Source organism: Podarcis cretensis (assembly GCF_951804945.1).
Source record: "Podarcis cretensis genome assembly, chromosome: 8".
NCBI lineage: Eukaryota > Metazoa > Chordata > Lepidosauria > Squamata > Lacertidae > Podarcis > Podarcis cretensis.
The window spans coordinates 89,267,900-89,286,715 of record NC_137177.1 but is presented as its reverse complement, the minus strand read 5'-3'; the positions used below and the strand labels follow the sequence as shown (position 1 = coordinate 89,286,715).

The 18,816-nt window shown below is 46.7% G+C and overlaps 1 protein-coding gene across 1 annotated transcript in view; it reads left to right on the top strand.

Moving 5' to 3' along the window:
- Positions 1-2,980: 2,980 nt before the first annotated feature.
- Positions 2,981-18,816, top strand: part of TGFA (transforming growth factor alpha) — a 52,192-nt gene continuing 36,356 nt past the window's right edge. The window contains exon 1 of the mRNA XM_079987634.1: positions 2,981-3,054. Coding sequence (XP_079843760.1) covers positions 3,012-3,054 — 43 coding nt within the window. The 5' untranslated portion in view covers positions 2,981-3,011. The remainder of the gene's footprint in view (positions 3,055-18,816) is intronic.

Genomic DNA, 18,816 nt, shown 5'->3' with positions numbered 1-18,816 from the left:
CATTATAATTATTAGCTGCAAGAGAAATAAACTACTTATATTAAGAAGCCTGAAACCGGGAGGGATGGAAGTCAATAGGAGTGCAGAGGAACGATTTAAGTATTTAAAGATATAAAGATATAATTGAGAAGACAAAGAACTGTATTGGAAATTGACGCTATCTCTATGTTATGTTTAGATATTTATTTATTTTTCTTTTTGTGTTTTTGTGTTTCAGGTAACTGTTGTAACTGTTGGTTTGTTTTCTTTTTTTGGTTATTTAAATGAAAATTAATAAAAAGAATTAAAAAAAAAAAACCAAAGCACTCACACTGTCTTTCCCAACGTGGTGCCCTCCAGATGTAATTTAGACCACAGGTTGAAGGGAGTTGTAGTCTGACTCCCCCCCCCCATCCCAGCAAGGCTCTTTTCTATTCCACTGCCAGACCACCAGGGGGCACCATGCCTTTTAGAACTGTTGTTGTAGTACTACTATTTCACTACCCTGGTGAGTTCCACGAAAGACCCACCCCCCCCTCAAAAAAATAAAATAACTGGTGAGGCTCACTACATATTTCTAAGCAGGAAAGGCCTTTGTGTTAATATCCTTTTTCTTTCTGGCTTATAGTCACCCACAAGAAACAAAAAAACACCCTTTGCCCGCCCCGCCCACTCCAAGTGTGGTTCCCTATTTATAGCCTCACTAGTGAACATTTTTTTTATTACACTTGCTCATTAAAACTGGCCTCAGCTAAATTTTTAGTTTGTGAACATACAGAGAAAATTAATCTAGGCTTTTCAGAAGGGTCGTAGTACAAAGAAGAAAGAGTCTTGTGGCACCATGTTGGCCAACAAATTTATTGTGGCAGAAGCTGTTCTGGTCTGCAGCAACCTGTGGAAGTTAATGTCATAATAACAATAACAATAACAATAACAATTTATTATTTATACCCCGCCCATCTGGCTGGGCTTCCCCAGCCACTCTGGGCGGCTTCCAACAAAATAATAAAATACCGTAATACATCAAACATTAAAAGCTTCCCTGAACAGGGCTGCCTTCAGATGTCTTCTAAAAGTCAGGTAGTTGTTTTTCTCTTTGACATCTGGTGGGAGGGCTTTCCACAGGGCGGGTGCCACCACTGAGAAGGCCCTTTACCTGGTTCCCTGTAACTTGACTTCTCGCAGGGAGGGAACCGCCAGAAGGCCCTCGGAGCTGGACCTCAGTGTCCGGGCAGAATGATGGAGGTGGAGACGCTCCTTCAGGTATACAGGACTGAGGCCATTTAGGGCTTTAAAGTTCAGCACCAACACTTTGAAACATACTGGGAGCCAGTGTAGGTCTTTCAAGACCTGTGTTATGTGGTCTCGGCAGCTGCTCCCAGTCACCAGTCTAGCTGCTGCATTCTGGATTAGTTGTAGTTTCCAGGTCACCTTCAAAGGTAGCCCCACATAAGAAATCTGTTAGTCTTTCAAGCTAAAAGAAGATGTTTTAAGCCCTGCACTTTAACATAGAGTCATAGAATTGGAGAATTGGAAGGGACCCCTCCCCAGGGTCATCCAGTCCAGTCCCCTGCAATCCTTACCTGTCTCTCCATGTAAGTGGTTGTCTCACCTGCCACTCTCCTGCTTGTCCCCATGGCTGCCATCCAGTCTGGATACAAATGCGCAGATATTTCAGGTCATTCTTAGCCAGTTGCTCATCCTAACACACTTTCTGGCTTTTGGTTTCTGCTGCAAAAACTACAGAATGTGGCCATCCCCAAGTCAAATAGGTGCAAGTCACCTAAATGACTAAGAGGAAAATATGTTGTCTGTTGGGTTGCCCCAGCTGGTGAGTGGGGAGAGGGAGAGGTCTGCCTTGTTTCTCATGATGCAATTTGGGAATGGAGAGGTTTTGCAGATACCTGGGAAGGATCAGGGCCTCTTGTTTGAGTAATGGCAACACCTGAAGACGCAGCAGAGCTACAAAATCTTAGGCAACCCCAGTGGCTCCTTCTTGAGTTATTTGTTGAATTTTCAGCCCCGTCCATCCACGCCAAGCAGCCTGGGCAAGGGGGGGGGCAGTGGCAAACAGACCCGCAATTCAAAAAGGGGGGGAAAAAAGAAGGGATAGGAATTTTCTGAAACTGTTTCAAACACTCTGAAAGCAATTACAATGAAAATCATTTTAAAAGCAGTTTAAAGTTAAAAAAGAAAACCATTAGGGAAAAATACATTTACAGTTAGAGCATCATTCATTCTTCGGGGGCAATAATTCTAAACCAAACTTTTTTTTTTAAAGGATTTTTATTGTATTACAAATATAAAAGGCACTTTTTATCACATACAAGAGTGGAAGTACTGTCCTAAAAAAAAGGTGCAATTCGAAACTTTCCCATGAAACTTTCCCCTGGTTTTCATTCCGACGAGGGAAAATGAGATATTCCCCCCCCGCCCCCTCCCCAAAAGAAACAGAGGCATTCAAGCGATGCTTTCCCGCAGCGCGACCACCTCCTGGCGGGTCGCGGGTCCGACTTCCAGCTGTTCCGACGTGCAGCCTCTCCCTGGCGGCTGCCCGTCGCCGCCTAGCGCCCGCGGGGCGCATCTGCAGGGCGTCCCGGGGGCCGGAGCCGCCACCCCGCCCGCCCGCCCGCCCGGGGGGCGTGGGAGGGAGGGAGGCCGGCGCAGCGCCAGGAGGAGGGGCGGACGCTGCTGGCCGCCTGGGCCACTCGGGGCCGCGCAGCGCACCTGGAAGGAGCCGCGCCAAGACGAGCGCACCGACGCCCTTGCTCGCCTGCGCGTCCGACGGCCCGGGAAGGCGCTCGCTGCTGCTCCGCCCGTCGCAGGTGCATCGCTGCCGACCGGCCTCGGGACGCGCCGCCCGCGCCTCCTGCTCGCCCTCCGAAGGGGCTCCCCCCGCCGGGAATGCTCGACGCCGCGGCCGCCGGGGGCCGAGGGCTGGCCAGCTGAGTCCCCCGACGCCGCCGACGCCACTGCTGCCGCCGCTCCTTCTTCGCCTCCTCCTCCTCCTCCTCCTCGGCTGGCCGGGCAAGATGGTCGGCGCGGCGGCCGCCGAGGTGGCCCTCCTCAGCCTCGGTAAGTGGCCCCCTCCCTCCCTCCCTCCCGTCCGGGCGCGGCTCCGGCTCCCCTTCCCAACTGAGCCTTTGCTCGCGAGGAAAACCACCCGGGAACCCTCGCGAGTAAACTTACCCGGGATGGGATGGAAGAAGCGGCGAGGGTCGCGCGTCCCGTCGAGCTGGTGCGCGGAGTCTTGGGGTCTCTGGCCGCCGCTTTCGAAAGCGCTCCTCCCCTCCTTCGCCCACCCGCTATACCGCGGAGGAGAAGAGGCGGAGGAGGAGGAGGCCAGAGTAGATGGGAGGCTGTGCCGTGCAGTGGTTAGAGAGAGGCGGGCTAGAAGCTGGGAGAGGCCAGGGTTCAAATCCCCCCCTTGGCCGTGAGCTCCCTGGGTGCCCTTGGGCCACTCACTTGCTGCCTCTCAGCCCAGCCCACCTCACAGGGCTGTTGTGGTGGTCAACTGAGGGGGGGGAGGACCACGCACACCCCTCTGAGCTTCTTGAAGGACAAAGGTGGGTTAGAAATGCAATAAATCTAATTTTGTTTAACCAAGAGGAAAACAGTGAAAGGACGGGAAGGCAGCAAGCCGCCTCACAGAGGACTACCTGCTTGAAAGGACATAGTGGCTGCTGAGAGTTACCTGCTGCTTTAGAATACATACAAGGCTTTCTAAGTAATCCATCTCTGCTCAAGACTTCGCCACGGACTGATAAAGCGAAGCAATCGGATTATCTGTCCCCTCTCGCTTCCTTCTCTGCTTCCCTGCCGCCTCCCCCCCCCCCATTTTGGGGGTATTTTCTTCTCTCTGCTGCCTGCTGTTCCTCCTCCCGTTTCCTTACTAGATTTGCTTTGGTGGCTGAACAATAGAAACTGGAGGCATTTAGACCTCCATAGTATTTTCTGTCTTTTTGTAAACAGTTTTTTAAAAGGGGGTGGCAAATAAATGCCTTTTAGGGTGACTTTGCTTACCCGTGAATGTCCTCCTTTTAATTACACGGCAAAAGCAGCCTGAACGCACAATATGGACTGGGGCTGTTTTTGTTCCGAGCGATTAGCAATCTTTTTGAAATGTGAAATAGCCAGATAATTACAGAGATGCTGTTTTGGAGAATTTAACAAATGGCACTTTTTAAAAACACTGATGGGTGTTCGCTGCTAGGTGTGAGCTTTTGCTGTTGTGGGATTTGCTGTGGTGTAAAGAAGGCTGACTTGGGTCCAAACTCCTGTATGGGCATTAAGGTTATGTAACTTGTAATAAATTAAACCGAATAAGCAATATTCCAGCTTCTCCCAGCAGCTCAGATCAGCAGGGAGCAGTTTCCCCCCTCTCTCTGCGCACTCTCAGAAAAACTAGCAAGTGTTGCAGTTAAGAAGTTTGTTCTTTGGACTGAATCCTGCTAAGGATCAACTGCGGAAATAATAGGTTAAAATGAGACTGATAAAAGCCGGGCAGTCAAGTGGGGGAGGAGAACGGCCCCTTGGGGTCTGGCTTGACCCGTTTGGGTTTGGAAAGGGGCCTTGAGACCCACAGGCATCGGGGAAAGAAGGAGGCACCTGGCGTATAAAAGCGCAAGTGGGTTTTAGCAAAGGATTAAAAGTTCAGCTATTATCTTCTCAGGTTAGAGGCATAGTAGTGTTAGTGTTCGGTTGTTATATCTAGACGTCCCCTCTGGCTTCCAGTTACCAGGCGCTTGGATAGCTTTCGGTTATGAGACACCTTCTGGATCGAAAGGCTAGACACTTTACTCTGTAGCTTTATCGCAATTCTTTCCCGGGTTCAAGACATCTCCCTTGCTCCCAGTTCCTGTTTTTTGAAATCTTAATAGCTCAGTGTTATGAATGAAGGTTGTTTAATCAGGCATGTGCTTAAATAATCTCCTGGTGATCTTCCTTTTCATCAGTCAGTTTTTCACCCATGTATGTAAGTTCCTTAAAACACTGGCTCTCATATCTTTCCACGGCAGCCTATCATGGAATCCCTAAACGGGAGAACCTGGGTCGTGTTCTAGGTCAGCCTCCCCCAACCTGGTGCCCTCCAGATGTTTTGAACTGCAGTTCCTATCAGTCCTCATGCTGCTTGGGGTTGATAGGAGTTGTGGTCCAAAACATCAGGCGGCTGCTAGGCTGGGGAAGGCTTTTCTTGGCACATGTGGAATAAATCTTGGCACTGGCCAATAAGCTATGGAGAGGGTACCCCCATCCAGTGCTCCCCTCAAAGCTACATGTTGGGCCGCTCTGCCTTTCAGGAACCCTTGACCTCCTGTTGCAGAACTTCTCATCAAGAAATCACAGGATTTCCCCAGTGAAGAACTTGACAATTTCCTTAAGGATCTTGCAACACAAATACACCAAGAGCTGAGTGCTTGAGGTGGTGTCATCCTTGACCATGGTGCTGTAGATTAATATGTCAAAAATGACTGGTCCTTGCCCCAAGGAGCTTCCTTAAAATCATAGTGCATGCTTCCACAATACAGAACTATCCAGATTGCTCATTTCCTAAGTGCTGCTGAATTAAGTGGGAATTGCTTCTAAGTAAACATGTTTAGGATCAGGTTGCAGAATTTAAGCTGTGATTAATAGGCTTCAGGGTGTATGTCGGGGGGGGGGGAGGGTTGTCTTGTTTATCTGTGGCCTGGTGTGTATAGACAGAGCAAATTCAGGGGCAGGGTTCCAAATGGTGGTTCATAAAACTGGTCAGTTTCTCTTGCAGGCAGTTCACACATGCATGCCCTGTTGATTCCTGTACCATCAGGTGGTTAATTGCATGTGTGAATGTGTAATCGTGGACAGATGCTGAAGGTGGAACTTTAATAGTGCCTCGCAATAATATTGTCAAGCACACCATTTTCAAAAGAGTCAGTTCAAACATTGAGCAGCAAGAAATCAAGTCTTGCATGATTACTCATGTAAAGAATATGGGCCCTATCCACTAGGAAAAGGCAGAGGGGGCTGTGTCCTGGTTCCATACGTTTGAGGGAAAACTAAAAAAGAAAAGCTGCACTTGATTAAAGTGAAATTGACATAGGTTGGAACAGGACCAGATCTTGAATCAAGAATCTTTGGGGCATTTCAAGAGAACCCAAATCCTGCCAGTCTAGTCTCTTGTGTTTTGATGACTGGAAGTAGAATGTGTAAAGAGACACAACCAAAATGTATTTGCGGTGATGCAGAAACTCATTCCCAGGCATTGTATCAGAAAGGGTCAATTCACAAATGCTCCTCTTGCTCAACTGATGTTGCAGCCTTGCTTGATGAAGGTGAGTGAGGTGAGGGCATCAGTGGAGGTTTCCCTTCTGGCCCCAAAGAATGCAAGAGACGTACATTTTGTTGCAGCTTGTTTCTATTTTATTTTAACAGTTGGACATATCCTGCCTGGTGCTCTCCAAATGTTTTGGACTCCGAGCCCCATCAGCCTCTGTGCTGGCTGGGGCTGATGGAAGTTGTAGTCCAAAACATCTGTTGTTTTTTTAAAATAAATTTTTATTAAGATTTTAAAGATTACAGAAAAAAAGAGAAAATAATAACAATCAAATAAAAAACGAAAAAACAATACATATAAAAAAAACATAATCAAAAACCAGAGAACAGAAGAAAAAAGATAGAAAACAAGTCAAACCTATACATCGCTTGCTTACATTCACTTATTTCCTTGACCTCCTCACACCTCCCATTTTTGTATTCTAATTCAATTTGTTATTTCAGCATATCCTACCAACCTTATTTTTATCTTAATAATTTGTCTTAATATACTATAATTTTACATTCTCTCTTTCACCAACTCATTTTTACTTAATCCTTTATGTCATTTCTACTAAAACCACATGATTTTCTTTTCCCAACATCTTTCTAGCAATCCTTAATTTTGCAATATTTTTGAAGATAAACTTTAATTTTTTTCCAATCTTCTTCCACCGACTCTTCTCCTCGGTCCCGGATTCTGCCAGTCATCTCAGCCAGTTCCATGTACTCCATCACCATCATCTGCCTTAGTCCAAAACATCTGGAAGGTGTCAGGTTGGAGAAGTCTATAGGACTATAGCTATAGCATAGCTATAGGACTATAGTCTATAGCATGTCTTTAACTTGGGTGAAAGCCAAAGGTATACAGGTGTAAACTACGCTGGCAAGTGCTCCGTTCCCATGTTCTCATGGAACATGCTTCCAACTTTTGCATAATACAACACAAGAATCTGAAGGGAGGATCTTCATCTTCAGCCACTTCTTTGCTTGGCTCCAATTTCAGCATGATGTCTCTTGTGCATGCTTTTTCATGATAACTGGAATTGCCACATGTACCCTAATATTTGGGTTTAGTGAGAGCAAGGCTGCTTCTGAAAGCCAGTTCTGGAGTGAGGATTCATGCTCACCTTAAGCCATTCCCTGCCTGCTTAAGAGGGATCTATCTTGCAGCGCTGGAATAGTCAGATGTAACTAAAGGCCGTTTGATGGGACGCGGGTGGCGCTGTGGTCTAACCCCTTGAGCCTCTTGGGCTTACTGATCAGAAGGTTGGCGGTTCGAATCCCCGCAATGGGTTGCGCTCCCGTTGCTCTGTTCCATCTCCTGCCAACCTAGTAGTTCAAAAACACGCCAGTGCAAGTAGATAAAGAGGTACCACTGCGGCGGGAAGGTAAACAGCATTTCCGTGTGTTCTGGTTTACATCATCATGTTCTGTTGTGCCAGAAGTGGTTTAGTCATGCTGGCCACATAACCCAGAAAACTGTCTGTGGACAAACGCCGGCTCCCTCAGCCTAAAAGTGAGAAGAGCGCCGCACCTCATAGTTGCCTCTGACTGGACTTCACTGTCCAGGAGTCCTTTACCTTTAAAGGCTGTTTGGTACACTAGCACAGTAACTAACTAAGATGTGCTCTCAAGGTGTACCATACCTACTTTTTACAGTTCTAGGTATCAATGTGCTCTGGTAAGAGAACTGAAATTGTGCTGCAGCTTCTAACTATCTGACCTGGATATGGACACAGTATGTAGTGTCCTTCAGGGGCCCCTGTGACTTTAACTGTCTTCCGAAGTGAGTGTGATTAAGGTCACTTGATGCCACATTTGGGTTATATTCTTTCAGCTTTAGTAAAGCAAAAGCAGAGAAGTGTCACATAATCTCTGCAGGCAGTTGTAGCCCAAGGCAAAACACTGTGTACACCAACCAACCCCAGGCCAGCATTATCAGTTGATTTGTAGATTAGACTGTTGCAAAAGCCTTATTCAGTTTATTTGCCCTGCCCTGTCACTACTCTGTGTTGAAAGTTGTGAATCGGTCCCAGACATACTTGTGCAGGTTCAAGGGCCAAGAGTTCAGAGTGAATTTAAATCAAAGGATTTGCACGAGAAGGGTTTCCCTCACTTGCGGGGGGGGGGGGACGGACTGGAAGTTCCCCAGGAAAACAGTAGCTGAGGCCAGGGGACAAGACATCCTATTCCTTTTTTTTTCTGGCAAAAATGAGAGGAGGGAGTCAAAATTAGTATCATACTAATGAGACCAGAAATAGCAATTTGGTTTAAGTTTCACAATAGGATTGTTTATTTTCATTAAAAGCTAAAAGAGGCACAATGGTTGGCAAATAACATCTGGATAAAATGTCGGCTCTGAAAGTGAGCGATGGATCAAAGCGCCCAGAAGTTTCTGCTGAGCGTTCCTGCATGGGAAGCGGAACCACCACATTTTAATGAACATCTTGAGAGACCAGGGGGCCGAATCAGCTGAGCTGTTCAGCAAACTTGAGTGTAGCAGGCAAGGCCTGGGTGTTGTTGACTAACTTTTTGGGAAGGAGACTGGCATAGTCTGGACTTCATAAGTCCTAAACCCTGTTTTGCTGCTGAACTGCTCCCCCCCTTTTCTTGTTCAGATTGTTTTTATTAAATATTTTATTGGGTTGCAAAAGTTTCTGTTTCCATTCATAGAATCCTTTCTACAGATCAGTTATATTTGATGTGAGACAGTACAGTTGTACCTTGGTTGTTGAACGCCTTGCGACCCGAACGTTTTTGCTCCTGAACAGCACAAACCCGGAAGTGAGTGTTCTGGTTTGCAAACATTCTTTGGAACCCAAACATCTGATGTGGGTTCTGATTGGCTGCAGGAACTTTGGAAGTCGAATGGACTTCCGGAATAGATTCCGTTTTACTTATGAGGTACGACTGTATAATGTTATACATGGTTTAAGGTTGGGGAAGAAGAGAGGTGGGGAGTGAGAGCTGCAGTTTCATACTCCCAGCCATGGCCTAGGGCTGGTGGGGGCTGCATTCCAAAACAGATGAAAGCACCATGCTGGGAAAGGCTGCACTACTGCCTTGGAAACTGGATTATCTATTTTACAAGCTTTATATTCTGCTTTATTGTAATACAGCCTTAAAGCCGTTTACAAAACCAATAAAACTATCAGTAAAAAACAATTAGAAACAACTATTTAAAGCACTGATTTAAAAAAATCAGTGACAAACTAAAAACCCGATTAAAACACACATCAACCTTCTATGTGTCTGGATACCTGAACAGAAAATGTTTGGGACAGTTGCCAAAAAGAGTATGGTGAATATACCTGCCTCATGTCAAGAGGCAGAGAGTTCCAGAGTGCTGCCACACTAAAAGATTGCGTTCTTACAACTGCAGAACAGGTATTGTGGGGCACCTGTAGTAGTGCCACTTCCGTGAAGCAAAGTGGTCAAGTGGGCATATATGGGGTAAGAGGAAAACGATACACCTGTTAATATACTGTCAGGGTCTCGCTCCTGTTGCCAATTGTGTCGCAACATCCTGCACTAACTGCAGCTTCCAGATCAGGCTCAAGGGAAGCCCCACGTAGAGTGCATTGCAGTAGCCCAGTCTTGAGGCAACCATTGCATGAACGACTGTGGCCAAACACTCCCAGTCAAGGGACAGTCACAGCCATAGCTGTCAACTTTCAGATTTGAAAATAAGGGCTCAGCAGCCTCTCCTGTACCGGGGGCAGTCTACGGGATATCTAACAATCCAGGATAGCAGTGGGAAACGGCACTGGAATAAGGGAATTTCCCGCAAAAAAAAGGGAAGGTTGACAGCTATGGTCATAGCTGCTGGACCAGTTTCTGCTGGTAGAAGGTGCTTCTAAGTTCTAACCACTTCCTGGGCCTCCAGAGACAGAGCTGCATCCTGAAGCATCTCCAGAACGCAAACCTGCTCATTCGAGGGTAGGCACTTGACCAGTTTTTCTGACATGGGAACCACTCACCCACAGTGGCCTCTGTGTTGCCAGGATTCAAGCTCAGCTTGTCACGGCCTCTCCTGGCTCAGAAGTTACCAAGCTGACTGCCATCAACGTACTGATGTCACCTCTCCCCAAAACTTCTAATGGCTGCTGTTCCCAGCAGCTTATTGTAGATATTGGCCAGCATTGGAGCTAAGAGAGTGCCCTGAGGCACTTCGTCACACCTCTTCCTTGTCCTGGCTAGGAATCCTGAAGCCTGCAAAGGCTGTCCTCTGTAGTACATTGAGCCCACCAGTTAACCTGACCTTGGTCTGTTGCAGGCTTGTGTGTTTCACACTGGCAATATTGATTCACATTGGGGAGCTGACCAGGTATTGTTACAGCAGAGCAGAATGAGAGGTTGAGGCAGAGCTTGTTCTGCAAAAGCTCCTATAGACTGTTGCTTAAGACATAATGCCCACCTCCAGGAAGAAGTGTCATCTATGGACTACATGGACTTCACTTAGACTATGGAACTCGCTCCCACAGGAGGCAGTGTTGGCCCCCAAACTAGATGGCTTTAAAAGAGGATTAGACAAATCCATGGAAGAGGAGAAGGCTGGCTATTCTGTGCCTCCAGCAAACCAGTTGCTGGAAACCACAGGAGGTTCTAAGGTCCCGCTTGAAGCATCTGGCTGGCTACATGTTGGCCTGATCCAGCAGGCTCTTTTGTAGTGGTGTTGGAATACAAAATCACACACAAGGGCACAGTTCTCTTTCATAACCTGCATATAATTCTGGACCCTTGTGTGGTGTTATCCTCTTGGAATCGAGTAACTTATTTGGCGAGAGGAACATTCCTGAAGTTTTCCCAGTTGTGAAAACTGCAATCAGGGCCTTGAAATGTTTTTGAGGTGTGTATTAGCTTGGGAAGATATTCGAAACAGGACCTTATTCGGAAGGCTGTCTGTTACCTGCTGCTCAGAGCATTCTTCAGTACAAAAACCATCATTTTTGTGCTCTATGGTTCTTTGTAAACCTTGTTGAAAAGTATGTGATGGCAATGATACTTGTCCACTGTATTGTAATCTTCCAGTTGTGTGCCTCTCAGCACTTGGTGCTTTGTGCATTGGGCCTGGACCTGGGAGAACAGGGTTCCAATCCCCAGTCCACCATGGCAATCGCTGCGTCACCCAGGGCGAGTCACGGCCTCTCAGCCTAACCTCCTTTGCAGGGTTGTTGTGAGGATAAAAAGGGGGAGAAGGAGAACCACTTTGAGCAGGCCACTTCAAGTTCTTTGGATGAAAGAACGTGGAATATCCATCTACTAACTATTTTTTTTAATAAAAAAAACCCTTTGATACCACATATAGCACCAAATGAGGTGGGCAAGTGATCTTTATCACCCTTGAACCACCTTTTTATTCAGGTCTGGATTTTCCTTTTTCAGAATAGTATTTGAGGAGCATAGTCCGTTAGTGACCAGGAACACTTTCAGTGTTGCCTCAAGAGATGCTTAGATGAACATGGAACGATTCCTGAATGCATTAGCTGAGTGTCTGGTTTGTTTTTTACGAACGGCGTCTCTAATTGTCCGTGTGTGCTGATGATCGCTTTGGCTTTTAATGAGGCCAGCCAAACTGCATGAGGAACCCCACTGGCTGCTTGGGGTGCAGAGGTATTTTTAGGGGGTGCCACTGATCATAGCAAGCTGTCTTATCCACCTCACTATTGTCCAAACTGACTGGCAGTGGCTCAGCAGGGCTTCTGGCTTGGGTCTCTGTCAGCCCACCTGGAGATGCCAGGAATTGAACCTTCTGCATGCCAAGCAGGTGCACTGAGCTACAGCCCTTCCCCACATGAAGTAACACATAGCCCTAGGACACATGTCCCAGAATTTCCAGCTGTATTTCCAGCATATACTTGGGGGCAGCAAGTTATCTCAGAGTCGCTGGATTTAATTGTTTGTTCATTTGATCTCTTAAAATATCCATGTGATAGTTCTGAGAAACGGGCAAGGAGGAAAATGGAGCAATTGAAAATTGTTGTTAGATTCTTTTTTTAAGGTTTCTAGAGCAGAGTTTGCTTGAAGCTGAGGTTTTGTATACAGTGGTACCTTGGTTGTCAAACTTAATCCGTTCCAGGAGTCTGTTTGACTCCCGGAACGGTTTGGAAACCAAGGCACAGCTTCCGATTGGCTACAGGAGCTTCCTGCACTCAAGCAGAAGCCGCGGAAGTCGCGTTGGATGTTTGGGTTCCAAAAAACGTTCGCAAACTGGAACACTCACTTCCAGGTTTGCAGCGTTCGGGAGCCAAAACATCTGAGTACCAATACATTTGATAACCAAGGTACAACTGTATTTTGAAGAACAAGCAGTGAGTCTCTTTTAATTTACATTTCCCTTATTGAATTTATACCCACTGCTGCCTTTTACCCAAGCACACAGTTTACACACAACTTTCTAGCTAAAATCAGGGCTGATTATTGTGGGTTTCCAAACTGTGGCCTGCTTTGCTGCATGGAAGGGTTGTGACATGTTTGTGTGAGAATTTCCTAGGAAAAGGAGGCTGAAATCCTGTTGCATTGCTACATTTCCCTCTTGCTCGCTTTTCTGTTCCCAGCCGATCCAGGGAGAGGAGCAGCTCCACCCTCCACTGCCGGGTTTCTCTTGGCACACAATGCTCTCTCATGCCACCGAAACTTGTCAGTTTTGCTAGTTGAGTAAAGAGACTTTCAGGTGCATTTGGGAGCTTAAGATGCCAACTGGCCATGTGTGAAGTGAGAAGGCACAGCCAGTTCCTTACAGATTGCAGCTCCTCTTGAACTGCATTTCTCCCTTGGTAGGCAGTATTATTATAATATAAAACCATATGTTATATCTGTTTGTTATATATACAGGGCAGCTTCCCCTGAAGACCCTTAGAGCAGTGTTTCCCAACCTTGGGCCTCCAGCTGTTTTTGGACTACAATTCCCATCATCCCTTGCCACTGGTCTTGCTAGTCTGGGATGATGGGAGTTGTAGTTCAAAAACAGCTGGAGGCCCAAGGTTGGGAAACACTGCCTTAGAGAACAGCAACTCCCATCAACCTCAGCCACAACGGCTGACAGGGGCTGCAGTCCCAAACACCCAGCAGGCACCCAGGGGGTGCAAGAGATTGTGAGCCCCACCATCTGCAGGTGATTGGGATGGTGTAGACCAGGGGTTCCCAAAGCGAGCGATCCCTCCCACTGGGGGGCAGTGGGGTTACCTAGGGGGGCACTGAGAGGCAAGGGGATGCAGGGGGCACTGGAGATGTGAATGACTATCAGACTTTGAAAAGTTGATATCACTGGATCAAATTCATGTTTAATTGGCGTTTGAATGGATGTGTGATTAATTGTTTCTATCTTGAATTTTATTGTGTTATTATATTCCTTAGTGGGTCATGCAATCCAGGCCAGGCCAGGCCAGGCCAGGCCAGGCTAGGCTGGGTGGCACTGGAGATGAGTTTGTAGAACCATAAGTTTGGGAACCACTGATTTAGCCATTCTTAAACTTTTGCAGTGACTTTGCCTCCCAAGGTTAAACCTCTTTGGGGCTTCCCTTCATCATTCCTCTGCTGTCTGTCTAGCCATCTGACTTGAAAATATAATACATATCTATCTAGTTCAGGGGTCAGCAAATTTTTTTCAGCAGGGGCCGGTCCACTGTCCCTCAGACCTTGTGGGGGGCCCAGACTATATATTTGGGGGGGGGGGAGAATGAACGAATTCCTGTGCTCCACAAATAACCCAGAGATGCATTTTAAATAAAAGGACACATTCAACGCATGTAAAAACACACTGATTCCTGGACCGTCCGTGGGCCAGATTTAGAAGGCGATTGGGCCGGATCCAGCCCCTGGGCCTTAGTTTGCCTGCCCATGATCTAGTTGAACCCTCTGCCTTCTTGGTGGTGGTCTCATGGGGGGATATTTGGGTGCATCTTGGTTTTCTGAATAGTCTAACCAGGATTTGCGTCCCATGGCAACACATGGAGACCTCGCTGTGGGAAAAACTATCTAGTGACTTTACTCTTTTTTTCCCCTCTGGGAGGCCAGAGTCGTTGGGGGGCGGGGATGGAGGTGACTTTGAGAAGCTCACCTTGGCTGTGGCATACTTTTGGGAAATGCTACCAGACTCTGCATCTTTCCATCCCTGTGGGAACCCCAGGTAATGTTCAGAAAGGCTGCTGGTATAGTTTTGTAGAAAGAGGATGAACTGGAGAAGACCCCTCTCCCCCAAATCACACCTCCCTTCTATCACCAATTCACTTCTAGCCTGCTCCTCACTCAGTTTAGTAGGAGGCTCTTTTTTGGTTCTTAGGCTGATATGGTAATCACATTGCTGTTGCAGACCATCTCTGATCAGGCCATGGCCCTGTAGTGCCCTCTTCTCCCACTAGATGCCCTCCAGATGTTTTGGACTTCAACTTCCACCAGCCCCTGCCAACATGACCATGCAATGCTCACACTGGTGGGAGCCCAACTGGGGCTGGTAGGAGTTGTAGTACAAAACATCTGGAGGGCACCTGGTTGGCCAGGACTGCTCTCGTATATTCATGCAGAAGATTCACACTGTAGGTCACACGCTGGCTTCAGAACATTCTGGACTTCATAGTTCAGCTTCTCTCTGCCACTTGCATCAGTGAAACCAAGAATGACCGTATACTGCTCCTGAAGCAGAAAATTGTGCTGCCTTTCCCCAGTTGACTGAGGAAAAAGAGGAACACACTGTATTGTTCATCACTTATTTTTTGCCTCCCAAAATTGCTTAAGCAAAGCCCAGTGGTTTTTTTCCCAGGGCAAGGGCTGGGGGTGGGGGTGGCGTGTATACACACACCCTCTTCCGAAGAACTTGGGAAGGGCCTCTTTTCTTTCAGCTGCAAATGTTTTGCCTTGACATCCCACAGAATCGCTTTGCATTGACTTGGCCTGCGCCTACTCATTGTGCTTTTCCTAATTTGACTTTGCAAATTGCTTGAACAATTGCTCAGTGGTGTGCTTGTTTTGTAGAATCCTGTTCGTATGGCACTGTGCACAGTCACCTGGGTCCTTGACTAAAAAGATGGACCCTTGAATTTTTTTTGAGAGAGGAAGGTGTGTTGGTGCCCTTTCCGCTTTAGGCAGAATCCCCAGTGTTTGGTCCCATTCCTGTACCTAACTGTGGAGCTCTCTCCCAAGGGAGGCAGTCATGGTCGTCAGCCTGGATGGCTTTAAAAGAGCATTGGACAAAGTCATGTAGGAGAGGAATAGTGATGGTTACTAGCCATGATGACTAGTTGGTGGGCGCCACAGATGGGGAGAGGGTTCAAATCCTGCTTGTGAATTTCCCACATGCTGGAATAGATGGGGCATTGGCCTGATCCAGCAGGCTCTTTGTATGTTCTTATGTTCATTCCCTGTCCTGTCCCACCAGCCCTCATGGTCCTCTCCACAGACAGTCTTCAAGAGGCTCCTTTTGCCAAGGCATGAAGTCACCATCTGTGCTGTTATGCCAGCATTACAAGACAACTGGGACATGGTATTAGCACACTGACGTACGTTACTGTAATAGCAGCTCCTAACGTTGCATAGCTCTGCTCATCTTGTGCAATTCTAAGGGAGGGCAGAATTTTCTCACGGACCTGAATTCTGCAGCTAGAAGATCAGAACCCTTTCAGATGAAGTAAATGCTTCCAGCCCTCAAGATGCTGCCTCCATCACACTACATACATAGGATAGAGTTGCATGACAATAAACTTGGTTTATTTATTTTTTACATTTACAGTGGTGCCCCGCAAGACGAATGCCTCGCTAGACGAAAAACGCACAAGACGAAAGGGTTTTTCGTTTCTTGAGTTGCTTTGCAAGACGAATTTCCCTATGGGCTTGCTTCGCAAGACAAAAACATCTTGCGGGTTTGCTTCCTTTTTCTTAAAGCCGTTAATACCCGGGGAATCCGCGCTTCGCAAGACGAAAAAATTGCAAGACGAAGCAACTCGCGGAACAAATTAATTTCGTCTTGCGAGGCACCGCTGTATTTCCCACCTTTATTTTTCCAAGGAGCAGCATACATGCTTCCCACCCTCCTCATTTATTCTGCACAACAGCCCTGTAGGGCAGGTTAGGCTGAGAGGCAGCAACTATCCTAAGTGAGCTTTATGACTGAGCGGGGATTGGAACCCTGTCCTCTCCCAGGTCCTAGTCCAACACTCTGCTAACCACTGTACCACACTGCATATTTCATTACACCGGGGACAATTTGCTCACTGTGATTGTGAGATACCTCTTTGCTCGCCAGAGACTTTGGCGTGTCTGGTTTCAGAATTGGAATCTTGTCAACATGGTGTGCACACAGCCCAGTTTGTGAGAGGTAGCCTAACAGTGTGGTGCAAAGTGACTTTGTGCAACCAAAACAGGCAGCACAGGAGCATCTCAGGGATGCCATCCTTGTTGGGTTTGATGCCCTGCAAACGTAACTTGCTGGGGCAGATGCAGACTTCTCATGGTACATGGCAGCTTAATTTTTTTTTTTAAAAAAAAATCGTTTAATATAAGAACGACATATAATCAAGTACAGTGGTACCTCGGGTTAAGTACTTAATTCGTTCCGGAGGTCCGTTCTTAACCTGAAACAGTTCTTAACCTGAAGCACCACTTTAGCTAATGGGGCCTCCTGCTGCCGCCGGAGCACGATTTCTGTTCTAATCCTGAAGCAAAGTTTTTAACCCGAGGTACTATTTCTGGGTCTGTAACCTGAAGCGTATGTAACCCGAGGTACCACTGTAGAAGCAATCAAATACAGTTTTCCCCTAACCCCCTCCAAACCAGCCCCAGCTAAAAGGTAAAGGTACCCCTGCCCGTACGGGCCAGTCTTGACAGACTCTGGGGTTGTGCGCCCATCTCACTCAAGAGGCCGGGGGCCAGCGCTGTCCGGAGACACTTCCGGGTCACGTGGCCAGCGTGACAAAGCTGCATCTGGCGAGCCAGCGCAGCACACGGAAACGCCGTTTACCTTCCCACCAGTAAGTGGTCCCTATTTATCTACTTGCACCCGGGGGTGCTTTTGAACTGCTAGGTTGGCAGGCGCTGAGACCGAGCAGCGGGAGCGCATCCCGCCGCGGGGATTCGAACCGCCGAGCTTTCGATCGGCAAGCCCTAGGCGCTGAGGCTTTTACCCACAGCGCCACCCGCGTCTACGTCCAGATAATTACGGTAGTAATACAGTCAAATAAAAAATTATTTCTAGAGTTGCTGGTTTAAAAAATATCATTCCACAGGCTCCCGTTTGTCTTAGGTGGTTTAAATGCAAGTTCTTTCTTTGATGTGTATGTAATAATGGAGGACCATGTTATGCAAAAGTTATGTAGTTTCTCACATTGTTTTCTTTCACGTATCCTTTCTGTTAACTTTCCCATCAAAATTAATTCCCAGACATAAGCACTGGCAGCTTTTACAAAAGACTCTTTTCCTGCTCTGAAAGAATCCTGAATGGTAAGGGAGGGTTTTCTGTTCGGATTTTTGTTGATGCCCAGGACAGAAACGTTGGTGGGATCACCTTTGCTGTCTTGCTTTGTGCAGTTTCCATTTTTGGAACAGCTGCTGTGAACTTCCTCTGAATCAAGCTGGGAAACCAAGTTTTCTCTCCTTCCAGGAGCGCTCCTCCTGCTTTGTGGTCCTGCCGGCTCTCCTTCCAGGCAGGCAGGCAGAGCTCTGTTGTGGTTGCACTTCCTTGCTCCTGCTTCCAATTACGTCCCCTTGTATGTGGCTGTGACTGGGGAGCTGGGGAGCAAACATGTTCCCTGGTGATGCTCAATGCTCAATGCTCAATGCTTTGTTGTGCTGCTATTGCCTGTTGCTTGTTTTGTCTTGGAAGCCCGATGTAATTCAGTAGAACAAAGTGTGTGTGTGTTTGCGTTTGTACAGTTCTCAATATGCGGTAGGAAAAACTGCCTTGAGTTAGAGAAATTTTGGTGAAATCACAGTCATGGAGACAGAGAGAAATTTGGAAGGAAGGGGGCTGAAATTGGGAATTGTCCTAATGGGAAGCCTCTTCCGGAGGAGATTTAAATATGCCAAAGTAAGAAAAAAGAATGGGTAATGGTCTGGGAAATGGTTTTTATTTAGGGGCCAGCAGTTGTAAATAAATCGGGACATCAGCAGACATAGATTAAAAACGCTTGCAAAAAGCAACAATAAGGATTATTTTAAAAGGGGAAATAGTCTGTAAGCATAGATGTGTAATGCATAAAACAATTTGAATATTTAAAATATCTGTGCAGTATATCACAAATTTAATTGTTTAGTAGTTGGAAAATTGGGTAAAAGGATTTGGAATGTAAGATGATTTGGTTTATTTAAAGAACCAGAAGAGGGGGTGAAGGGAAGTCTGGGGATTTGGGTGTGTGTGTTTTCTTTTTGGTTATTTTTTTTTAATGTTAATGAATGAGAAATGTGTGGGGTAATATGGTATTGATACAATGTGGCATATACAGTATTGGATTTTTATAATTGAAAACTAATAAAAATTATTTTAAAACAAAAAATGGAATAACTGCCTTGGATAGCCAACCCTTCTCTTCTTTCCTCTCCCTCCCTCCATCACCC